The sequence below is a fragment of the Rhinopithecus bieti genome, unplaced genomic scaffold (genome assembly GCF_001698545.2).
Source record: "Rhinopithecus bieti isolate Rb0 unplaced genomic scaffold, ASM169854v2 scaffold_17939, whole genome shotgun sequence".
Classification (NCBI taxonomy): domain Eukaryota; kingdom Metazoa; phylum Chordata; class Mammalia; order Primates; family Cercopithecidae; genus Rhinopithecus; species Rhinopithecus bieti.
In genome coordinates, this window is record NW_016809446.1 from 864,213 (window position 1) to 879,477 (window position 15,265).

Below are 15,265 nucleotides of genomic sequence, written 5' to 3' on the forward strand. Positions count from 1 at the left end.
AAAACACTGTGCTGTGATGTTTATTTCTTTTCATGTTAATAAGAACAAATGGATAAAAAGGGTGGGATTGATTGTCGTATACTTTCTTAGCTCTAAAAGCTGAATTAAACTATCATTTTCTTTTTGCTATTCAGCTCTTGTTTCCATTCTCTCAGTGACTCCTCTTTCCAATATTCTCCACTGGCTTCCGGGTTTGGAACCTATACCATCCTTTCTCTTCTAGTTAAATAAGACGTGAAGGATGTGAGGGAATGAGCCATGTGGACATTTTGTGGAGGAGTGTCCCAAGAAAACAGGAATAACAAATTCCTGAGAGGAAATACACCTGGCAAGGAGTAACAAGGAATCCTATGGTAATGGAATAGAGCAGTCTTAGAGTTAATTTTAAGGACTTTGTCATTTACTCTGAGTGAGATGGGAAGCTGTTGGAGAGTTTTACATTTTTTGTTAATTTTAATTGCTTTGAAAAAATGTCAAACATGCAGAAAAGTTGCGAGAATAGAAAATGTATCTTCATATATTCTTCATTAAGATTTGCTAATTTATATTTTGTCTCTTTGCTTTCTCATTTTTTTTTAAATTTTTATCTTATTATCATTATTATTATTATTATTATTATTTTTTGAGACAGAGTCTTGCTTTGTTGCCCAGGCTGGAGTGCAGTGGTGCGATCTCAGCTCACTGCAAGCTCCGCCTCCTGGGTTCATGCTGCTCTCCTGCTTCAGCCTCCCCAGTTGCTGGGACTACAGGTGCCTGCCACCATGCCCACCTAATTCTTTTTTATTTTTAGTAGAGATGGAGTTTCACTATGTTAGCGAGGATAGTCTTGATCTCCTGACCTCGTAATCTGCACGCCTTGGCCTCCCAAAGTGTTGGGATTACAGGCGTGAGCCACTGCGCCCAGCCTATTATTTTTTAATAAAATATAGAGATGGAGTTTCACTTCGTTGTCCAGGATGGTCTTGAACTTCTGACCTCAAGCAATCTTCCCACCTCGGACTCCCAAAGTGCTGGGATTACAGGTGTGAGCCACTGCACCTGGCCATCATTTTTTATATTGTATATGCATATGTGCATATTTTCTGAACCATTTGAGAGTAAGTTACAGACATCATTATCCTTTTTTTTAAAATTTTTTTTTATAGTAGTTTTAAGGTTCATAGAAAAAAATGAGCAGAAAGTACAGAGAGTTCCTCTGTAGCCCCTGTCCCCACACATGCGCAGTCTTCATGACTATCAGTGTCCTGCACCAGAGTGGCATAATGTAATCAGTAAACCTACTTTGACACATGATTATCATCTAAAAGTTCATAGTTAACATTAGAATTCACTCTTGGTGTTGAATATTCTATGGATTTGGACAAATGTATAATGACATACGTCTGTCATTGTTGTATCCTACAGAATAGTTCCTCTGCCCGAAAAGTCTACTGGGCTCCTCCTATTTATCCCTTACTCTCCCTAACCCATGACAATCATTAATCTTTTTTATAGTCTCCATAGGTTTACTTTTCCCAGAATGCCATATAGTTGGAATTTCACAGTGTGTAGACTTTTCAGATAGGCTTCTTTTACCTAGTAATATGCATTTAAGTTTTCTGTATGTCTTCGCATAGCTTGATAGCTCATTTCTTTTAGTGATGAATAATATCCCATTGTCTGGATACACTATAGTTTATGTATCTACTCATCTACTGAAGGACATCTTGGTTGCTTCTAAGTTTTATCAGTTATGAGCAAGGCTGTTATAACATCTGAGTATAGATTTTTTTGTGGGTGTAATTTTCAATTCATATGGATAAATACCAAGGAACATGATTGCTGAGTCCTATGATAAGATTATGTTTCATTTTGTAAGACATTGCTAGACTTCTTTCCAAAGTGGCTTTACCATTTTGCGTTCCTACCAGCAATGAATGAGAGTTCCTGTTGCTTCACATCCTCATCACATTTGGTGTTGTCAGTTTTGGATTTTGGCAATTTTAGTGGGTGTGTAGTATTATCTCATGTGATTGACTTTTGTGTATTAATCTTGTATGCTGCCACCTTGCTATAATCACTTATTAATTTCAGGAGTTTGTTCTTTTGGATTTTCTATATAAACAGTCTTGTCATCTGTGAACAAAGTTTTGTTTCTTCCTTCCCAGTGTACCTTTTATTTCCTTTTCCTGTCTTATTTTGTTAGCTAAGACTTCTAATTCAATGTTGAAAAGGAGTAGTGAGAGGGGACATCCTTTCCTTGTTCATGATCTTAGTGGGAAAACTTTTGAGTTTCTCACCATTAAGTATGATGTTAGCTGTGTGTTGTTTTTTGTAGATATTTTTTGTCATGTTGGGGAAGTTTCCTCTATTCCTGGTTTACTGAGTTTTTATAATGAAGGAGTGTTGGATTTTGTCAAATGCTTTTTCCGTATCAATGATATGATTATGTAGTTATTCTTCTGTAACTTGTTGATGTGATGGGTTATATTAATTGATTTTTGAATGTTGAACCAACCTTGCATACTTGGAATAAATTCCATTTGGTTGTGGTGTATATAGTTTTTTATACATTGTTGGATTGGATTTTTTACTGTTTTGTTGAGGATAATAGTTTGTGGTTTCCTTTTCTTGTCATGTCTTTGTCTGGTTTTGCTATTAGGGAAATCCTGGCCTCATAGACTGAGTTAGAAAGTATTCCCTCTGATTCTATCGTCAGGAAAATTTTGTGGAGAATTGACATAATTTATTTCTTAAATGTTTGGTGGAATTCACCAGTAAATGCGTCTGGGCCTGGTGCTTTCTGTTTTGGAAAGTTACCAGTTATTGATTCAATTTCTTTAAGAGAAATAGGTCAATTTTGATTTTTCATTTCTGATATTAGTACTTTGTGTTTTCTCCCTTTTTTTTCTTAGCCTGGCTGGATACTTACTGATTTTATTGATTGTTTCAAAGAACCAGCTTTGGCTTTGTTGATTTTCTCTATTGGCTTCTTCTCTAATCTTTATTATTATTTTTCCTGTGCTTACTTTGGATTTAATATGCTTTTTAACCCCTTTGTTCCCTAAGGTGGAAGCTTAGATGATTGATTTTAGATCTTCTTTTTAAATGTATGTACTTTGTGCTATGAATTTCCCGCTAAGCACTGCTTTCATTGCATTCCACGAATTTAGATAAGTTGTATTTTCATTTTCATTTTCTTACAAATATTTAAAAATTTTTATTGATATTCTTGTTTGACTCATGTATATTTTTTATAAGTGTGTTGTTTCATCTCCAAGGATTTTGGGATTTTGTAGCTGTCCTTCTGTTACTAATTTCTAGTTTGATTTCATTTTGGTTGTTGAAGGCAGACATTGTATGATTTCTACTCTTTTAAATTTGTTATGGTGTGTTTTATAGCCCAGAATGTGGTCTGTTTTGGTGAATGTTCCATGTGACTTGAGAGGAATGTGTATTCTGTTGTTGAATTAAGCAGTCTATAAGATGTCCATTATATCCACCTGATTAATGGTGTTGTTGAGTTATGTTGTTACTGATTTTCTCTCTGCTGGATGTGTCCATCTCTGATAGGGGGGTTAAAGTCTCCAGCTATAATAATGAATTCATCTATTTCTCCTGCAGTTCTATCAGTTTTTGCCTCATACATTTTGGTACTCCGTTAGGAGCGAGCATGCATATATTGAGGATTGTTCTGTCTTTTGGAGTATTGATTTATCATTATGTAATTTCCCTTTTTATCTTTGATTGCTCTGAAGTCTGTTCTGTCTGAAAATTAATATAGTTACTCCTGCTGTTTTTTTAAAATTAGCGTTAACATGGTATATCTTTCTCCATCTGTTTACTTTTTTCATGTATCCTGTTTTGATTTAACTTAAAATTTTAGAAATTAATTTTTAAAATTGACACATAATAATTGTACATATTTGTGGGGTAAATAGTGACATTTTGACTGTTTACTTATTTTTTAATCTGTATGTGTCTTTGTATTTAAATTAGGTTTATTGTAGACAATGTATTTTTGGATCTTATTTTTTGATCCATTCTAACCATCTCTTTTAGTTGGTGTATTTAGACTATTGACATTTAAGGTGATTACTGATAGAGTAGTATCTGCCGTATTTGTTACTGTTTTCTACTTGTTGCTCTTGTTCGTTCTTCCTGTTTTTGTCTTCTGTACCTTTTCCACCTTTATGTATTTAATTATTTTATGTTATTCCATTTTCTCTCCTTTTTAAAAGATAGCAGTTATATTATTTTTACTTTTTTTAGTGATTGCCCTAGAGTTTGCAATGTAACTTACAACTAATCCACATTTACTTTGAAATAATACTATACAACTTCACAGGTAATGCAAATACCTTATAACAAAATACTCCCAATTTTTCCCTCCCATCTGTTGTATCATTGGCATTCATTTCACTTACATATAAGCATGCATATATACATAATTGAATGCATTGTTGCTATTATTTTGAAGAAATAGTTATCTGTTACATCAACTAACAGTAAGAAAAAGAAAAGTTTTTACTTTAACTTATTCCTTCTTTGATGCTTTTCTTTGTGTATTAATAGATCTAAGTTTCTCACCTGTATCATATTCCTTCTCTCTGCCTTTTCAGCATTTTTTGCAAGGCAGGTCTACTGGCAAAAATTTCCCTCAGTTTTCGTTTGTGTAAGAAAGGCTTTACTTCTCCTTCATTTGTGAAGGGTATCATCGGGTGCAGAATTCTAGGTTGGCAGCTTTTTTCTCTCAACATCTTAAATATTTCACTTCATTCTTTTTGCTTGCATGGCTTCTGAGGAGAAGTCAGATGTATTTGTTATCTTTGATCCTCTATGGGTAAGGTTTCTTTTTTTTCTTTAAATAGAGGTGGGGTCTTGCTGTGTTGCCCAGGCTGGTCTCAAACTCCTGGCCTCAAGCGATCTTCTTGCTTTGGCTTCCCAAAGTGCAGGGATTACAGGTGTGAGCCACCACACTTGGTCTTTAAGGCGGTTTTTTCAAGATCTTTTTTCCTTATTTTTGACTTTCTGCCATTTGAATACTCTTAGTTTTGCGTAAGTGTAGTTTTTTGCCATTTATCCACGCTTGTGTTCTCTGAGCTTCCTGGACCTGTGGCTTGGCATCCGACATTAATTTGGGGGAAATTCTCAGTGATTATGGCTTCAAATACTGCTTGTGTTCCTTTCTCTCTTTCTTCTTTTTTTTGGTATTCCTATTACATTTATATTATACCTTTTGTAGCTGTCCCACAGTTCTTGGATCTTTTTTCTATTTGCTTTTCAGTTTTGGCAGTTTCCCTTGAGATAGCCTCAAGTTCAGAGATTCTTTCCTTACCTCTGTCTAGTCTGCTAAGAGCACATCAAAGGCACTCTTTATTGTTATGGTGTTTTTGATCTCTTACATTTCTTTTTTGTTTCTTTCTTAGAATATCCATCTCTCTGCTTACATTATCTATCTGTTCTTGCCTGTTGTTTACTTTTCCCATTAACACCCTTAACATATGAATTATAGTTTAGAAACAATTCCTAGACTGATAATTCCCACATTCATGTTGAGCCTGTTTTGGATGCTTGTTCAGTGTCTTTGAACTGTGTTTTTTGGCTTTCATTATGCCTTGTGATTTTTTGTTGAAAGGTGGACATATGTACTGAGTAAAGGGAACTATGGTAAATAGGCCTTTAGTGATGTAGTGATAGGATGTGAGGGGGAGGTGAAGTGGTCTCTAGTTCTGTGAGTCATTCTCAAAAGTGAGCCTGTGCCGCTGAACTGTAAACTTTATCAGGGCTTCTTGTTTTTTTTTTTTTTTTTTTTTCTCCCTTTAGGTGAGACAGAATGGCTGGAGGGGCTGGAGTTGGGGATTTTCTTCCCCGTGTGGAAGGCTAGAAGGGGCTGCGGTTGGGGATTTCCTTCTCCCTGGGTAGGTTAAGCTCTGATATAACTCCAGCAGGTTAGTAGACTCTGGTAAAATAGTTTCTCCTCAGGGCGGAATTGTTATGAAGAACAGAATGATCTGATGTATTTTTAAATTGTTTATTCTCTCCCTCTGCTGGAAGCCAGAAGCTGGAGGGAATTTTTCTGACATTCACTGTGAGGACATGGTAGATCTGGAAGTGAAACTCCGAAAAACATCCCCACTACCCCCATGACTGGGTTCACCTAGAATTTGTATCTCTGGTATGTCTACACTGAGCCTTGAGGAATTTGTCAATTTGATTTTAGGTTTTCCTACCCTAGTACTGGTTCCCATGGAAGCTTCTGCTCCAGTGAGTTGTGATCTTCTGTATCTGCTTGTCTGTCTCTGCAGTATTTGGAGCAGGATTTGGCTTGCGACCTCACTTCTCTAATGGACCTAAGAACAGTTGATGATTTTTCTGTTTGTTCAGGTTTTAGTTGTTGAGATGGAGTGAAGATGCTCAGGTGCTAGACCAGAAGTAGAAAGTCCTGTTTTTTAGTTTTGAATACTTCAGTGTTTTTCCTCACAACAATCATGTTCTCTTACATAACAAATTTAGGAAATTTTAACAGTGGTAAATTTCTATTATGTAATATACTGCAGGTATTCTGATTTTGCCAATTTTCCTAATAATGTTTTTTTGTACTGATTTTCCCCTCAATCTGTGATCCAGTTCAGAATCATACATTGAATTTATTTCTCATATGTCTTGGTTTTCTTTACTCTGTAACAGTATCTTAGTCTTTCTTTGTGAAGAGGATAGACCAATTGTTTAGTAAAATGCCCATCAATTTAAGTTTATCAAAAGCTTCCTATGATTAGATTTGGGCTGTGCAGTTTTGGGGCAGAAATACTACATGAGTGCTACATCCTTCTCAATCTGTTATGTTATAAAGGACACAATACAAGTTTATCCCATTGGTGTTGCTGACTTGATCTCTTGCATGTTGGGTTTCTCCACTGTAAAGTTACTGTTTTATCCTTTGTAATTAGTAAGTAATATGTGGGGGAGATACTTTAAAACTGCATGAATACCCTATATCTTACTAATCTTTCAGTCAATAGTTTTAGCATTCATTTATGATACTTGTTGAAATACAATGTTATTATGTTTGCAAAATGGTGACTTTTCTAAGTCTATCATTGCTTTTACGTTTATTAGTTGACATTCTACTCTGAAAACCTTTCCCTTGTTGGAGAGTTTTGGGTGGAGTGTGGAAGGATGACATGACATTTTTTTTTTGAGACAGTCTCACTTTGCTGCCCAGGCTGGAGTGCAGTGGTGCAATTTCACCTCACTGCAACCTCCGCTTCCAAGGTTCAAGCGATTCTTGTGCCTCAGCCTCCTGCTAGCCTGGAATTATAGGCACCTGCTAGCATGGCTGGCGAATTTTTGTATTTTTAATAGAGACAGGGTCTCACCATGTTGGCCAGGCTGGTCTTAAACTCCTGACCTCAGGTGATCCACCTGCGCCAGCCTCCCAAACTGCTGGGATTATAGGTGTGAGCTACCATGCCTGGATGAAATAGACAAATTCTAAATATATTTTGATTGTAGAGCTAATAGGATTTGCTAATCAACTGGATGTAGGCTTCAACAGAAAGACATGAAAGATGACTCAGGTCTTTGGCCTGAGCATTTGGAGGGGTGGAATTGCCAACTGGGAGGAACAGTTTGGTTTTAGATGTGTGAATCTGCGATATCGTCATCCAAGTGAGATGTCAAATAGTTGGATATATGAATCCAGAATTTAGGGGAGGGCTACAGGGTAGAGGTATAAACTTGGATGTTGTCATCGTGTGCCTGGTATTTAAAGCTATGAACTTGGATGGAGATCATCAAGAGAATGAGTGTGAGAAGGAAGGAAATAAGGACTAAGGACTGAGATTGGAGAAATCAAGAGAAGCCAGAAAAGGAGACAGGGGGAGAGGCCAGTGAGGTGACAGGGAAACCAGGAGGGTATTTATCTTATTAGTCAAGTGGAGAAAGTTTTTCAAGGAAGGGGAGTTATGCTGCTGATATGTTAAGTAAGATGAAGAGTGAAAACTGACTACTGGATTTAACGACACATTGGTAATCTTGATAGGCAGTCAGTGGGTTTGGGGTTCAAGAGATAATGGAAGAGTTACTGGAGATGGGAGTTTTGCTGTAAAGTAGAGGGAAATGCAACAAAGGGATGTGGAGTCAAGAGATGGTTTTTAAAAAGATGGGGAAAATTACAGTATTCCTGTTGGCATGTGTAGAAGTGTAGGGCTACCTGTGCTAATTTACAATGTATATGTTTTGAATTAATGCTAAGATTGATGTAAGTCTTTAGGAAAGATGTAATTTAGTCAGTGAGTGCTATCTCTAAATATAATTTTAATCAGTATTCTTGCTACTAGCCTACTTATTAGAGCTTTTGACAGCAAAATTGACTAATTTTCTTTTATTATTGCCTCTATATTAGAATATGTGTAGGGATGGTTAGAATGATAGAGAAATAGAATGTATGGATAATGTACCCTTTGGAAAAGAGATTAAATTAAGACGTAATAGCAAGCTTTCACTAAAAGACTATGCCAAGAAATAAATAACCAATTATTTAAAAAAATTGCTTATTGACTATTTGATATCAGTGGTTTCCTATTAACTGACACTTTGCTAAACCTGTGAATACTTTCTTAAATTATTTAAAAAATATTTTTATCTTATACTGGGGAAATACGGTTTTTCAATTGCCACCTAATTGTAGGTGGCAGCCCTGATACATATTAGTCGAGCTACTTTAGGCAGATTACTTAATCCCTTATTCTTGATTTCTTTATCTGTAAAATAGAGCTAGTAATACATATTCCATAGGATGCTGTGAAGATTAAATGTGGGAAGATACAGATACTGCCCTAATGAATGAGTTATATATATATAGTCTAACACATCATAGGTGCTTTTGCCTTTTATCCTTTATGTAGAAGCTAAAATTGGGTTTAATTTTTTTCTAGATAGAAGCCAACTAAATTTCTAGTTACCTTTTCTTTTAAATAAAGTTTCCTTGATGCAATTGGTATTCCACTTCGAAGTCATTTGTTTGGTAACTTTACCAAGAGTTAAAGGATATGTATGAATACTGATATTACGAGAAGAAACAAATTTCTTGTAATTTTTTTACTGACAAAATAGCATAATGTAATAATACTTGAGGACAATATTTTAAATATAGGTCTACTAGTGAGAAGAAAGGGATTCTTTTTTTGGTAATAACATTTTGCTTATTTGGACATCAAAATTGGTGTTCCCTTCATCAGACTGATTGCATTGCAAATGTTTAACTATAAAACCTTCTTAGTTCATGGGCTATACAAAAACAGGAAGCAGGCTAGATTTGGCCTGTGGGCCATAGTTTCCTGACCCTGATCTGCAAGATGATTTCTGCATTTAGTTTCAGTCTTTATATTTGTTATTTAAAAAAAAAAATCCACTAACAGCATTTTAACAAGAAGACTTTGTATCTGTTCCCTTTGAAATATTACTGATATATGAGCTATATAATTGTTTTCCTGTAATCTTTCCATAGCTACTTTCTTTTAAACTTATTTCCAAGTAGTTTTAGACACACACAGAATTGCAAAATGTAGACTTACATAGAGTTGCAATATTGTACAGAGAATTTCTGGGTATCCTTTACCAGATTTCTTCCAATGATAGTATCATGCATAACCATCATAAATACTTTTAAAAGTACCCTTAACATTGGTAAATAATCATTTATTTAAAAATGAATTTTCTCTGTAATTCTATTTATTGAAGAAGAATTTACACCTGTGATTTCACTTTTTGTTTTTATTTCCAGATCAGCCAGCATTACTAACCTGTCACTGGATAGATCTGGTTCTCCTATGGTACCTTCATATGAGACATCTGTCAGTCCCCAGGCTAACCGAACATATGTTAGGACAGAGACCACTGAGGATGAACGAAAAATTCTTCTGGTACTGGTCCAGTATCTTTGACCTATTGCTAGTTTTGAGCATAGAGAATGTTTATGTGACTGAGTCGTTTTTTTTTCTTTTTGAGACAGAGTCTCGGTGTGCCGCCCAGGTTGGGGTGCAGTGGTGTGATCTTGGCTCCCGGCAACCTCCGCCTCCCAGACTCAAGCGATTCTGGTGCCTTAGCCTCCTGAGTAGCTGGGATTACAGGCACGTGCCAGCACACCTGGCTACTTTTTTGTATTTTTAGTAGAGACGTGGTTTCACCATTTGGCCAGGCTGGTCTCAAACTCCTGACCTCAAGTGATCTGTCCACCTTGGCTCCCAGAGTGCTGGGATTACAGGTGTGAGCCACTGCACCCAGCCTGTCACTGAGTCTTTTTAAAAAGAAACATATAAATGAAATAGTGTATCAGTTAAACAGAAGTGCTTAGCTTCAGTTTTACTAGGATCACCTGTGTGATGGGTCAAGTATTCTGTACTCATTGCATTAATATTTTCTTCTTTTCTTTTCTTTTTTCCTTTTTTTTTTTGGAGATGGAGTCTCGCTCTGTTACCAGGCTGGAGTGCAGTGGCGGGATCTTGGCTCACTGCAGTCTTTCCCTTCCAGGTTCAAGCGATTCTCCTACCTCAGCCTCCTGAGTAGCTGGGACTATAGGCATGTGCCACCACACCCAGCTAATTTTGTATTTTTAGTAGAGACAGGGTTTCACAATGTTGGTCAGGATGGTCTCGATCTCCTGACCTCGTGATCTGCCTGCCTTGGCCTCCCAAAGTGCTGGGATTACAGGTGTGAGCCACCATGCCTGGCCAGTATTTTCTTTATCCCTTTTGTCTGGTAAAATCAGAATTCAGTTACCTACATAATAAGAGAGCTTAACTCTTAGGTCCCATATTGCTATTTAAGCTTTGAAGCATGTTTGTTATACACATGTAACACTTTTCAGACATTTAATACTATATGTTTATATGAAATAATCAGTTGCTTATTGAATTTATCTGTGCATAAAATACTGTGTTCAATTCTAAGAGAGTGACTCAGAGAAATGGAAGATATGGCTGTGTCCTCAAGCTTATAATTCAGAAGTAGAAGTAAGAGCCAGGTGTGGTGGCATGCAGTTGTAGTTCCAGCTACTTGGGAGGCTAGGGCGAGAGGACTCTTGAGGCCAGGGGTTTGAGGCTGTAGGGTGCTGTGATCATGGCCATGAATAGCCACTGCACTCCAGCCTGGGCAACATAGCAAGACCTTGTCTCTAAGACAACAAACAAACCAACAAACTCACAAAAGGTAGAAATAAGATCAGGGAGAAGATCCTTAATAGTGGAAGTAGTAATAATTTAACAATAAAAAAGTGTCAGATAATATGACTATATGTCATGTAAGAATTCAAAAAACAGCTCATTACTAATGAGGGAATCAGAAAAAGGCTTAAACTGAAGGGCTTGAACTGGACCTTGAGAGATGGAATAGTTTTGGATAGGCAGTGAGGAAGGTGAATCTTATTTAAAGGTGTGAAGAAAGATATAGAGGTAAGAATAAGCATGACGTTTTCCATGGCCAGAAGTAGGATTTTTTAATTGGAAGAGAGTTTAAATAGGAGTCTGGGGGCAATGAGAAAGGAAAGTTATTTGGGACTACCTGGTGGAAGGCAATGAATTCTGTACTTACAGGTGTAGATTTGAACCTTTAGTTGCTGAGGAACATTCAGAAATTTTTTGAGAAGGGAGTAATTTACTGAAGGTCTTCCTTTAAAAAAAAGTCATCTGGCAGTTGGGTACATGGTGAGATGTGGTGGAGTGAAAGCCTCTAGGAACAGTTACCTTAGGTTAGTGTGATTAACTATTGTCTCCCTTTGCCTTGCCCCATCTCCAAAGAAGAATACATAAATAGGAGATGTGCCATTGACTGAAAAAAGAAGTATTTGAAATAGTTGGTTTTCAAGAGAAAAAGTTATGTTTGGAATTAGATGAGCTGAGTTCAAGCTGTTCCCAGTCATTTGTATTAAATTGTGTGAGTTAGCTACCATAAAGAAACCCAAATTAGGTTTCCTTTTATGAGTCTCAAAATCACAGGAAAACATCTGAAAAGTATATAGCATTTTCTAAAGAGTAACTACTTGTTGTTAATGTGATTGCAGGACAGTGTTCAGTTAAAGGACCTGTGGAAAAAAATCTGCCATCACAGCAGTGGAATGGAGTTTCAGGATCACCGCTACTGGTTGAGAACGCATCCCAACTGCATTGTAGGAAAGGAATTAGTCAACTGGCTAATCCGAAATGGGCACATTGCCACAAGGTATTCTGATCTTAGAAAGAGGTTTCTATGTTTTGAATGAGAAAACATATTTGAAGATAGTAAGAGTTATAGATTTCTTTGTAGAGTTAGGGTGCTCTTTGTTTTATCTGATTGATGGTTTAGTGTGCTAATTATTTAACCCTCCTCCAGTCTGAGTTTAAACCAGCAGAGAACAGATGCAAGGAGTACAAGGAGCCAAATGGGATCTTAATTTACCTTATTAAAAGCAGAAGAACTGTCTAGCAAAGCAGGATTAGAGAATGTAGCTGGAACCTAAGGCCAAAGAATTCCTCAGCTACTGTTCACTAATCTAGACAGGTTGTAACCTGTGTTGAGTATTTAGTCTGTGAGCTATGCCTGTCGGGTCCTAGCTTGCCTCATAAATCATTTATAAAAAAGAGTAACAGGTCCTGCTTTTCAAATACACATATACCCTAGCTTTTACTATTTTCTCAGATTAGCTACTCCTCCTCTCACGGGAAGAAAAAGGTACGTAAAGAAGTAAAGAGAGAAATAGCTTTAAGCAGTAAAGCCCTGGTTGCAATTTTGGCTGTATATATTTTTTAGCTTTGTGCTTTTAGTCACATTATTCAATCTCTTTGAGACTTCTTCAATATGAGGAAAATTATGTGGTCCTGTGAATAAACTGTGGGGGACGAAATAATATTGGCTGAAGTGCTTTATGAATTGTGAAATGCCATATAATGTAACGTGTCATTAAGTGTCTATTTCATATATATATGTATACATATTTTATGCCTGTATCTGTAATGTTTGGTATTGTCTTATTAAAACTAAGCTCCTTGAAGGTAGGAGCTTTTCTCAACATTTTTAAAATCTGTTAAGTACAGGGTTGTGCATGCATTGAATACTCAGTCAATGCTTGCTGTTATTAAAATTAGGTTTTGTTAGGACTGCCTTACCAGTAGTTTCTTGTCCTTTACTATAGTACCTGGAAGAATCTTTTAATATGCTTTAACTCTCTCTTGTTTTGTCCTTTACTTATCCAAGGGCCATATGAAATTCTAACTCTGATTAGAACTGAAAAAAAAATTTAAGGTTGTGTCTTATCTGGTACTTAACTGTTCTGACTGACTTTTAAAACTTTTCATTTTTGTGGGTCTTGATTCAGGGCACAAGCTATAGCGATTGGACAAGCAATGGTTGATGGACGTTGGCTGGATTGTGTTAGTCATCACGACCAGCTTTTCAGAGACGAGTATGCGCTGTATAGACCACTGCAGGTACTTTTCAGTGTTTACTGCCAGTTAGAATGTAGCAAGCTTACTTTATAGTCTTTCTTCATCAGTGGGAATAAAAAGTAGTTTATTAGAAGATAATTTTTTCTAACATTTTTTCCTGCTCTTTGAGGAAATTTAAAACATTTTTTTTTTACTTGGCAGGCAGCAATAATGAAAAAGCTGCCATTAGAATCAAACATTTTATCGTTTACTTTAAATTTGATCAGACAATAAAAAGGAAAAAAGTAAGACTCAAACACTTTCTTTAGTTGGTGTGGTAGTTCTTAAATTTGGCTTTATGGTGTTTATAGTTGTTTATCATTTAACTTTAATGGTTTTTGGTTTTATTATACCTATGTTTTTAGAACTAACTGAGAGTATAAATAATACAATGAAAAATTTTATGGCATCTATTGAAATAATTTTGGCTCTAGTACTATTGTATAACAATAGTGATGATGGCCAGGTGCGGTGGCTCACACCTGTAATCCCAGCACTTTTGGAGGCCGAGGCGGGCAGATCATCTGAGGTCAGGAGATGGAGACCATCCTGGCTAACACGGTGAAACCCCGTCTGTACTAAAAATACAAAAAAATTAGTCAGGCGTGGTGGTGGGTGCCTGTAGTTCCAGCTACTTGGGAGGCTGAGACAGGAGAATGACATGAACCCGGGAGGTGAAGCTTGCAGTGAGCTGAGATTGCGTCATTGTGCTCCAGCCTGGGTGACAGAGCAAGACTCCATCTCAAAGCAAACAAACAAAAACAATGGTATACGGATGAATATATATTTTTTTGCTTTAGGGAAGTGGAAATTATTTAAAAATATAACTTCAAAAAAAGATATATGTTCACTCTTGGTTTATGTAATTTGATAAAATATGTGGGTTATATATACACACACATATATAAACATATATATACATATATATACACACACACAGGCACACATGTATGTATAGTCAACCCTTAAGAGTTAGGGATACTGACCCCCTGAAGAGTTGAAAATTCACCGATGTTTGACTTCCCCAAAACTTAACTACTAATAACTTGACTGGAATCTTTATCAATAACAGGCAATTAATACATATTTTGTATGTTGTGTGTATTATATACCATATTCTTTTTTTTTTTTTTTTTTTTTTTTTGAGGCAGAGTCTCACTCTGTCGCTGGGGCTGGAGTGCAGTGGCCAGATCTCAGCTCACTGCAAGCTCCGCCTCCCGGGTTTACGCCATTCTCCTGCCTCAGCCTCCCGAGTAGCTGGGACTATAGGCGCCCGCCACTTCGCCCGGCTAGTTTTGTATTTTAGTAGAGACGGGGTTTCACCGTGTTAGCCAGGATGGTCTCGATCTCCTGACCTCGTGATCCGCCCGTCTCGGCCTCCCAAAGTGCTGGGATTACAGGCTTGAGCCACCGCGCCCGGCCTATATACCATATTCTTACAATAAAGTAAGCTACAGAAACATGAAGAAAATCATAAGGAAGAGAAACTTTACTTACTATTCATTAAGTGGAAATGGATCATCACAGAAGTCTTCATCCTCATTGTTTCATGTTGAGTAGGCTGAGGAGGAGGGAGGAAAAGAAGAGATTGCTTTTGCTGTCTGCAGAGGCAGAAAAAAAAAATCTACATATAAGTAGACTCGTGCAGTTTAAACCCTTGTTCAAGGGTCGGCTGTGTAATGTTTAGTAACACCTTTGTGAGCTAAAATTGGAAAGTCAATGGTTAAAAGAGACAAATGACTCCAAATACTGGTGTGGTGTGATAGATTAAAATTTATTTTCCAATATGTGTTCTGGAGAGAGTTTCCCCAGAGCTAAAATAAATC

The 15,265-nt window shown here is 36.8% G+C and overlaps 1 protein-coding gene across 1 annotated transcript in view; it reads left to right on the plus strand.

Annotated features, from left to right (window-relative positions):
* PIKFYVE (phosphoinositide kinase, FYVE-type zinc finger containing) overlaps window positions 1-15,265 on the plus strand; it is a 99,628-nt gene that overhangs the window by 25,503 nt on the left and 58,860 nt on the right. The window contains 3 exon segments of the mRNA XM_017889399.1: window positions 9,767-9,905; window positions 12,041-12,198; window positions 13,331-13,442. Coding sequence (XP_017744888.1) covers window positions 9,767-9,905; window positions 12,041-12,198; window positions 13,331-13,442 — 409 coding nt within the window.